Source organism: Microtus oregoni, unplaced genomic scaffold, assembly GCF_018167655.1.
Source record: "Microtus oregoni isolate MIOR12 unplaced genomic scaffold, Mior012 000104F_ref0000108, whole genome shotgun sequence".
Taxonomy (NCBI): Eukaryota; Metazoa; Chordata; class Mammalia; order Rodentia; family Cricetidae; genus Microtus; species Microtus oregoni.
The window spans coordinates 1,515,777-1,526,226 of NW_024544718.1; the positions used below are offsets into that span (position 1 = coordinate 1,515,777).

The 10,450-nt window shown below is 49.1% G+C and overlaps 1 protein-coding gene across 1 annotated transcript; it reads right to left on the reverse strand.

Annotated features, from left to right (window-relative positions):
- Positions 1-4,550: 4,550 nt before the first annotated feature.
- On the reverse strand, positions 4,551-8,982 carry LOC121443300 (E3 ubiquitin-protein ligase Praja-1-like). The gene is given in 3 exon segments (XM_041645003.1): positions 4,551-6,173; positions 6,175-6,793; positions 8,855-8,982. Coding segments are annotated over 2 exon segments (1,725 nt in total). The 5' UTR covers positions 6,727-6,793; positions 8,855-8,982; the 3' UTR covers positions 4,551-5,000.
- Between the last annotated feature and the right edge of the window lie 1,468 nt (positions 8,983-10,450).

Below are 10,450 nucleotides of genomic sequence, written 5' to 3' on the forward strand. Positions count from 1 at the left end.
TGCAGAAGAAAAGAAGAGGGACCATGGAGATAATGTGACAGGTAAAGAGCCTGCCTCCAAGCCTGGCAACCTGAGTTTGGTGGAAGAAGAGAATTGTCCCTCTGACCTCCCCCCCATTCCCCCCCACCCCCGTGTGCCATGGCACGTGCATGCCCACACAGACATACCCACGCATACATTCCAATACAAATGTAGCAAAATCTTAAAGAAAAGAAGGAAGAGTGGGAGGGAGGGAGAGGAGGAAAACAAAAGAAGGAAACCCAAGCACGCAGTAAAAAGTAAGCATCCTCACTGCCTACCTCCTTCCATGCTTCTGGTTCTGGATCTCTCTAGCGGTACTCTACAGCTGGCTAAGCACTGATGCACATAGATCTTTTTGTGACGTGTGATCATTTGTAAAATGGCCCAATACACTGCGACTGGCCTTTGTAGCTTGCAGACTTCTGCAGACTGATACAGTAGTCTGGAGGGTCTCCCTTGCACTGGATACAGGCTGTCCAGTAAAGCCTCTGATGGCTGGGCCATGATTTATTTAACTAGGCCCCCAGTGATGGACACTTAAACACTTGCTCATCTTGCAACTAAAAACAACACAACAATAAATATCCCTGTCCAAACAAACTGTGCTCTTGCTCATGTAGGAGAGCTAAATTCCCACTAACGCAATTGCAGGGTCAGTGTGCGTGGATTTGAAATGTTAATACATCTCACTGAAGTAGCTTTCAAACAAATACAACCAGTTGACGACAGTTACAGCCTTAGAAAGGAGCCATCCTGCTCTCCCTCTGTCCTTTCCTTACCTGTTCCCTCCTCATGCCTGAAGCGTAAATGGCCTCACATTTGTCATCTGGGAGCACCAGCCCTCTTCCCAGCTTTGCCCACCAGATGGAGTGTGCATCTGCCTCCGCTTTCCCAGGACGTCACTGTTGTCTTGAGCCCATCTCCCAGTCTAGACCATGAGTTGAGAAAAGGATTAAGCTCCATTCATCTTTTGTGGGCCCTAGTTGAATGCACCACAGGCAGAAGCTGAATATCTCTTGAACTAAACAAAGCTGAACACAGTGATGCATGCCTGTAATCCTGGCATTCAGGAGGCTGAGGCAGGAGGACTGCAGTGAGTTTGGTCTTAGCCTGAGCTACAGAGACCCTGTTTCAAAGCTCTGAAGGAAATAAAAAAAAAATCCTAGTCTGTTGGACTCCAGCTTGCTGCTGAACACAAGCATGAACCTGACTGAGCAGACCTTGCTCGGCTCTCCTGCTCCCTGAAGACTGGCTGCGTGTGCCAGTGCCCGTCTCTGCTTCTCATAGCGTTGGTTTCCAGCTGCACGCCCTTATCTGTGAGCAGATGCTGTCCCTTTGTCCCCAGCTCTTCCAAAGGTGCCCTTTAGTTACCGGGGTCTTGTTCCTCTTTTTCCTGTCACCATGCAAGCTGTCCTCTTGTCCCATACTCCCAGGCTGGATCTGCAGTGTGCACCAGGATCTCTAAGAGCCTGGCAGCACATAGCGCCTGTTACCAGAACACCTGAAGCAGATCGACGAGGTCCAGCTGGAGGCAGCTCAGGCTCACCCACAGCCCTTCAGGTGCCTACTGGCTCCTCGCCGCTCTGAGACTAGGGCTGCTGGGGTTAAGACATCCCTTGCTGCCCCTCCTCCAACATCCTTCTGTTGTGGCTGCAGAATGTCACTGGCTTCTGAAGCCAGTTTCCTTGCTACTCTCCTTCTGGGATTAACAGCCGGGGCCAGGGAAATCAATGTATGGAGGGGGCTTGAGGCGGTGGGGTTCAGAGAACCTCTTGGGATAGTGAAGTGTAGAGACAGAAAACTGGAATGGGGGAGTACATGCGAGCTCACAAAGTGCCACCAGTCAGCAGATGCAAATGCCATGGCATTTGGAAAGGTGGCTCAGGGGCTCCACGACCCAGCTTACTCCCTTCCTCTGGGTGAGGACTGTCCGAGGATGGGGCATAGTGGGCAATGTGTTGTCATCTGCACGCAAGTCTGAGGAACAGTACAGACAGACAGATAGACAGACACAGCCTGCCAGTCGAGCTGGTAGCCTGCTGCATCATCACCAAGGATCCCAAACTACTGTGTAGTGACATTTCAATTGTATTTTAATAAAGCCTGCCTGAGGATCTGAGAGTGAAACAGCCCCACCGATCAGCCTTACAGACCAGGTTATGGTAACACACACTTTTAATCCCAGTAGCCATAAATGTGCACCCTTCATGTCAGTAGCCACACTGGTTGCCATAGAAATCAGGTGGTTCATGCCTTTAATCCCAGCCCTGGAGAGGAATATACGACAGGGGAAGACAGCTCTCAGGGACAGTCTCCTTCTGAGATTCCTGGAGGCAGAATCACCATTTCAGACTGAGGTCGAGTTAAGAGCCAGTGGCTGGCTGTTTTGCTTTTCACACCTTTAGGTTGAACCCCAGTTTCTGACCCTGAGTTTTTATTAATCGTGCATCACTACTGTGGCCCCAAGCTGTCATTTTTGCTTCTGACATCACCACCACAGCAAACACTTCTGGGCTCCTGGTCCTCACATCCCACTCCGGACTTCAAGGCCTCCGAACAGCACCCTTGGCTGGTGCTCTCCACTTGAGTCTGAAGCTGCTCAGGGTCCTAGAGGCACAGGTCTGGAGTCTCTACCCAGACTGCAGTGGTGTATTTCTCCAGCCAGTAGGGGCCCTCTGGCACCGGCCAGCATCCCCTCTCTTGAACTGACTCATTCTGCCTAAAATGGAAATGTGGGTCACTGTTATACCATGGGAAGGATACCAAGGGTGCTCCTAAAATACTTTCATGTGGTACCACTCAGGGCATAGAAAAGGTTCGTGGCAAACCACCAGAACCCACCAAAAGAGCCCTATATTGGGCTAAGGCCGAGAAAGACCAATGAAGAAGGAAGCTGTAGGTCTCAGCCTGAGCAGCTGCAGGTCTCAGCCTGAGCAGCTGCAGCAAAAAAAAAAAAAAAAAAGGCTTCTCTTAAGTGGGAGAAGACATTTCTGTAAGCGTATGGCTATTTTTTTCTTTATGATGACTACCAGCTAGTACCTATGTGTGATTTGTCTGAATGTATGAGTGTGTACCACATGCGTGCTTGGTGTACAGTCGGCATCGGATCCCTTGGAACTGGAGTTAGAGATGATTTTGAACCACCATGTAGGTGTTATAAATCAAACCTGGGTCCTCAGCAAGAGCAGTAATTGCTCTAAGCCCGAGTCATCCCACTGGTCCTCTCTTTTGGCATGGTGAGGCTTTCCATTAAGCCTCTAAAGCCTCTACATACTGTTCTTTGTCATGCTTTCCTTTCTTCCTTAATAACATTATGTCATGGACATCTTTGTCAGTACCTGATAAAACCTGCAACCATTGCATAGCTTTAATTCCAGACCTACCCAACCATCAAGAGACTGGGTACAGCTGACCGCCTGCTGCTAGCACACTGCTCAAGATGCAGGTGCAAATGCGGATCAACTGCTTGTGTCCTCTCCTCTTCTGAGCTGAAACTAGATGTGATCAGGAAGACAAACTATTGTTTTCTAAAGAACAGAGCATGTTTCTCTGGTGTATTCATTGACCCGTCACGGAATCCCAGTGAGGCTGAAGGGCTGAAGACTAACACCACCCAGGCTTTTGGAGTTACGACGAGTATCCTCCCAAAACTGTTGGTAGAAATAGCAGTACAGTCACTCAAGACAGCAATTTGACACTATCTACTTGGTAAAGATGCTCAAACTATGGCACGCTGATCTTTCATTCCCTTGTACTTACTGCTAGACAAACACACACATGCACAAAGGGGTATTTCTATTATATTCAGTGCTGGTGAGAATCTAAACATCTACCAAAAGGGTTAATGTATCAAATGCAAAAAAAAAAAAGAACATGGGAGTGAAAAAGTCAAGCTGCAAAACGAGAGCATACATTCCACCAACTACGTCCAGTTTAGAAACAAACCCAGCTGTTTATGGGGACACACACACACACACACACAGACAGAGTATATACGTCTAGAGATAGAGACAAGGAGTTCACACCATTTTCTCGGTAGTGCTTACCTCTGTGGCTGAATGAAGAGAAATAGGGTGTGAGGAATTCACTTGTGTCTGAGTTCTATCCTAGAGATGGATGTGAAGAACCATGGCCAGCTGTTAAATGAATTTGCCGTGGCTGTCCTGCAGCACTCTGTTGGGGTGTCCCTATTTGTGTCACTATGTTAAGATGTGTAACTGGCATTCAGATCTTTTTTTTTTTTACCCATTCTGCGAGTTTCCATCTTCTCAAAGGTGATTCGAACTTGTTCACCCCCACAGTTTGGATTTATTTTTACCCGTTTCTTTGTGGGTATTTTCTCTCTCCTTTTTCTCTCTCTAGTCAATCTTTTCCACACAGAACATAATCACATACCTTATTCCTGTATCTTAAAGGTCTTTGGTGTTCTGATGAGAATTTCTAGTGAAAACGACAGTTTTTCTAGAGCTGAGAAGAATTTATAGTTACCTGGTAACACCGTTTCAGACAAAGCCCAAACGATGCCAGTGTACTGTGCCAAACCAAAAGGAGAACTTTAATAAGCTTTTACACCACTGCAAATACAGGAACATTAACCCATAACATGCAACGAAAGTGATCTTTTTCTTTCCAACGTATTTAACAGATAAACTTGACATCAACAAGTAAGAGTAACAGAGTCTACAGAACAAGTATGATTTGTTTCAACTTTCAGGTTAGAAAATTTATGTTCTTGCTGCAATCTCAAGTAGCATTTAGAAAGTTTAGTTTCCCTTTTCTACCTTCTAAATGAAAGAATGATTTTTAAATGTAATTGCACGCAACCATTTTCACATTGGAAATAATCACAAGGAATCAACAAGTTTAGTGTAACTGACCGACAGATTTCATTGCCAGTGTTAATTTTGAAAGCGGGCTCCTGTAGTATTGTGGGTGTTAGATAGGGAATTAGCCAGGCTAAGAGTGGCGGGCCATGGCCTTTACAGTGGGGGAGGGAACATGCAGCGGCACACGGGGCAGGTGCCGGACTTCTGAAGCCAGATGGACACGCACGGCTTGTGGAAATAGTGGTGGCACGGCAGCTCGGTTGCCACCTCCCCCTTCACATATTCACTGCAGCAGATAGGACAGCACATTTCCTGGCCCACGGCACCATGATCTTCGGTGACCAGGATCTCAGGAAGTGCATCAATGCTCTCCTTGCTTGCGGGTGGGTTAGCCACTTCGACATCAACGGCGAGAGACTCCAGGTGAGCAAGGGCAGTCTCCATCGCCTGGGCCAGGCGCTCTTCAAGGGCCATGTAGGTGAGGAACTGCGGATCCACATAGGAGATGGCCTCCGCCACCCCCATCCCATCCGCAAAGCCATCAAACAGGCTCCAGTCCACTGCTAGGTCTTCGCTCACACTGGAATCATCTTCCAGGTTGTTGTTGCCATCCAGCATGAACATCGCAGGCTGTATCAGCTCGTGGCTGGATTCGTTCTCCCCCTCACTGCTGCTTTCATTCTCATTGTACCGGAGCCAAGGAATTTCTCCTTCTTCCAGAGAGGCCTGCTCTTCTTCCTGAAGAGACGGTTCTTGTACTTCTTCGGGATAGCCACTGCCATTGCTGCCAACACTGGTACTGGCAAGGCTCCCAGCTCCGCTGGTGTTCACACTCCCTTGAGCTTGCTGAGGGAGTTCTTCCCTTCCTGGCAGAGGCTCCCAGCTTTCCCCACTGGAAGACTGGGGTTGTTCCTGGCTTCGATACTTCCAGTGCAGAGCAGACATCCATTCTTTCTCACTGTCAGAGTCGTCTTCATAGTACCTGTAGTAATCATCAGAGTATGCCCAGAAGTCACGGTCAGCCATGGTTCGCCGCCGTCTGGACACCTTCTCTGCTTTCGCCTGCCCACTCCTGTTATCCTTCTTGTCTTCAGGATACTTCAGCTCAGAGGAGCTGCCTGCCCCCTCACTTCGGCCTCTTCTTGGGAGGGCCTCTGCACGGGCTCCCTCAGCATCAGCATTGGCAGCATCTCTCCACCTGGGAGTACTGTGTGGTACATCGTCATCATCATCAGTATCAAAAAACACTTTTGGTTTCATGCAGCTGGGAGTCGCCACATTCCGGATTTTTGGTCTCACCACCGGTTCCTCTGCGCTCTTTGCGGTGGCTCCCCCCCCCACCACAAATACTCACAGGAGCCCTGCTAGGACGTGCAGGTACATTCTGCCTCCCTCTCTCCACATTGTTGCTACCCTTTGCAGCTGCCCTGCCTTCAGCAGAGGCCATCTGAGAGGCCATGCCATTCTGCTTCAAGAACTCAGCTCTGGTACCAGAGCACCGTGTAGCAGGGGGTGGGTCTACCTTGCCACACTCCTCTTTCGCATTACGGCGGCGGCGGCGAGGACCAGAGAAGCGAGGAGACCTTGCCCCCTTCTCTGGATCAGCCTTAAACTTGCCAGTTTTCCCTCGTACTGGCAGTCGGTTAACAGGCCCAGCCCCCTCCTCCTCACTATCACGAGCCCCCAAAGTGTCAATGTGTCCATAAGCCAATCCTCTTCGGCTCCCTGAGGCCCTGTACTCTCTTGGAGGATACCTGGAATAATTCTCATTCCCAACATTCATGTTGGCTCCTGAGCTCTCGGTGTCATCCCAACGACGGCGTGTGCTGGCAAATGGTGAGCGGCTCCTCTTGGTTTGATTGGGGGCTGATCTGTGCATTGGGACTTCGGATGTTGTCCTTCTCGGGCTGGCAATCCGGTCCTGCTGGCTTGTGGGTTGCCTGAAACTGACATAAGCATGCCTCCTTCCATAACCCCTGTCTGCACCAGATTGATACCCTCCTGCTGATTTGGGCCGAACAGGCTTGCTAGATTCCTGACCCATGGCTGACTCAAGAGTTTCCAACAGAGCTGGGCCGCAGGTGCAAAGGCTCTCGCTCCCAGTTCAGAACTAAAAGAGATCTAATTTTCCTTCAGTAGGCAGGTACAGGGATAAGGGCCCTTTAACATTAGTTTCACTGTCGTCTAAGGCCTGAGGTAGCATTCCAGTGACTGTCTGATGTAGACCTGGAACACATGTGTAATGTTTGTAAAATGATTATAAGGCTGGGTCCACAAGAAAGCCAGACTTTAGTGGAGAATAGGACAGAATATGTGTAAGTGTGTGAGTCGGGGTGGGGGGAGGGGAGTGACTGAGTGCTCAGAATGTAGATGTGCTGTGGAAATATGGGAAGACTAGAGCCTGCTTCGAGGTTGGTTTTTTTTTGGGGGGGGTGTTCTGAGAACTGCAGATATTGAGAAGGAATACGATTTAGAACAGAACTGAAAATATAGTTCACTGTGTATGCACAAGTGCCAGCGTCTGTCAGGAGAGAGACAGGTGGATAGGGAGCCAGCAATCGTACAATGCAGGGATTTCTGGAGTGGGTGGGTGCTTGTGGGTAGGAAAGTGACAGGAATGGGTGGGGCATCTTCAGAGGGGAAGGCTGTCAGCCTGACAGAAAGGGGAGGGTCAGTGCTCCTGTTCCGCTCCTGTTCCGTCTGGCAGCTGGAACTATAGAGGGAAGCCTGCATGTCACAGGCAAGGAAGTGAAAGGGCATTCATAGCAATGAGGAAAGTGTCTAAGAGTCAACGTGGGAGGCAACAGCAGGCAGGAAAAAAGCCCAGAAGATGTATGCGACGGATGGACTAGCAAGGCCAGCGACCAAAGAATGCTGGCCTATGTTAATATGGCAAACAGGAAGGTGCAGTATAGAGCAGACAGAGAATAGGAGAAAAGAACATTTGAGAAGAGTGTGTGAGCCAGCTTCCTGCGTGGACATGTGTGTAAGGCAAGCAGTAGAAGGATGAAGACTTCTTTACATGTGTGTATATAGCAGACAGGGAAGATGGAGGCCATTTCTGGGGGGGGGGTAGAAGGGGAGGGAGGGGGAGAGGAGAGAGAGGGACAGGAAGGGAGGGGAGAGAGAGAGAGAAAGAGAGAGAGAGAGAGAGAGAGAGAGAGAATATGTACTCAAACATGGGTCAGAGGAGGAGGAGAGGGAAGATTCTAGAGGTAGGAGGTAGGTGAGGGGAGAGGAAGGAACCAGAGGGTGTGCGAGAGGGTGTGCGTTAGCCTGTTTGCGCATGCGCAGAGGAGCTCTCTGGAACCTTGAGGATGCAGGGACAGGGACTAGACTGCATAGGTTTGTGTGTGCGTGCTTGCGTTCGTGTGTTGTGTGTGTGTGTGTGTGTGTATGTGCGGGTGCGCGCGTGTGTGCCTGCGTCTGTGTACGCGCACGCGCGTGTGTGCGACACAGAAGAGGGGGTGCAATGTCATAATAAGAGACAGAAATACGTTATCAGCTCAAAGGGCAGACCCAAATCAATGTGGCAGGTCAAAAGAAAGAAAAGCGTTTCGTGTAGGAACCCTGATTTTCCCTGAGAATATTGTTTATCTTGTAATAATTCTTTTCGTGGGCACATTTTGTACCTAAAATTTTTAGCCATGTGCCATTAGACAAAACAGCAGCAAAATGGGGGAAGAAAGGCCAGAGAGTGCTCTGCAAAGAGGCCAAGAGCATTGCAAGGAGAGACAGGTAGGAGTGGCAGAGGGCCGCGACCACCAGCCCTCTCTCAAACAGCCATAAAGGCCATTCGGGCTGAGGCCATAACGGAAGGCAGGAGCTGGACAGAAAGGGATGCGGTCCCCAAAGAGGCCATGGGCCTCGGCATGTGGTTAAGTCCCCTCTGCCCCACCCCGCGCCCAAGACGAACCCACAAAGGGGTCATTGGGATTCTGCCCGTGCCCACTCGGAAACCCTTGCCCACCCGTCCGGGCTACTGCAGCAGGCTGCCTGGCACTCACCTTCCCCGACAGTCGCGCGATCAGAGCAGCAGAGCTGTGGGACCTCCGGACGCCACCACCGCCGCTGCAGCTCAGGGTCTCGGCTCCTCCTCCGCTAAAGAGCACTAGGGCAGGCGGGGACTGCGGCGGCGGAAGTGATTGTGACGTCAGCGTAAGTCCGCCCCCTTGATGTGGCGGGGGCGGCTGCTGCCCTCTGCACATCCCCGTGGGCTACAAAACGTTATTTCCTTTGAAACGCTCAGATTTTTCAAGGACCCCCACACGCAGCGAGAATTGTAACAGCATTAACAAATGCCAAACATTTGCCACCTTCCCTTCAGTTTTCTTTAATAAACTGAAACCTGAAGATTCTGATGAATTCTAAGACGCTAGTTAATTATATTACTATATCACATCCTATGTTACATGTTATGGTTTGTCTGGGGATATTAAAATCTAAAGCAGTATTCAGGGTTGCAGTAGAAACGTCAATTTTTTAAAAGCCTGGTGTTTGAGGCAAATTGAAGGTGTTTGCAGTGAAATCTGGTACTATCCAGGAGATAATTCATTACACACAACACGGCTTCACGTTTTTGTCAACTGCGTCACATTTTAAAGTGTCGCAGCTAGCCAAGTGTGGTGGCGCACACCTTTAATCCTAGCACTTGGGAGGCAGAGGCGGGTGGTTTTCTAAGTCTGAGGCCAGGCTGGGCTACAGAATGAGTTACAAACAAAGCCAGGACTATTCAGATGAAACCCTGTCTCCGAAAAATCAAAACAAAACAAGGCCCAGAGAAGCCTTTCTTGAACTCTTTAAATTGAATGGATGTTGAGAACAATCGATGTGGAGTTCCTGAGTTCGCAGCAGTAGCGAAGCTTTGCTCTTACAGGAAACACATGTGGTAGAAGAGCCACAAAAGACCTCCAGGGGGACAATACAAACAGGTGATTCCTGTTAACCGAATACTGTGTCCAGCTAAGGGGGCAAAATCCAACAAGGGGCAAAACGCAAGGAGAGGGTGAGCAAGAGCAAAGGATGTAGAAAGAGAAAACAGCAACAACAAACGGGAGTGAATTCACACATAACAGCGTGTAGTGCGGACTAGTAACTACGTAAAATCAAATTCAGACTACATGGTGTTTCATGCTTTTGATGCCAGCACTCCAGAGGCACAGGCAGGAGGATTTCTATTTTTTCCAGGTCAGCCTGGTCTATACAGAGACTTCCAGGACAGCCAGCGTTACAAAGAGGGAGACTGTCTCAAACAAAACAAAATTTGGAGCATTTATTTTTTTCCCTTCTTTTTCTTCTTTTTTTTGTGGGGGGACAGTGGGGTGTGGGAAAGGTTAGTTGTAGTTATTGTCAGACAAGGTCTCGTTATGTATGTAGCTCAGGCTCACCTTGAACTTTCTAGGTTGCTCAAGCTTGCTCCATTAAAAGTAGCAACACTAATCTACAAATAGAGAAGTCAAAGTAAAAAGTGCCTAAGAGAACACAATAGCTGTTTCAGAAAGGACAAGAGAGAATGATCACAAAATGTAAGCACCAAGTAATGCAGTTTCAAAATATGTGGAGCCGTTGCTGTTAGGAATACAAAGACCCCAGGAAGTGGATGG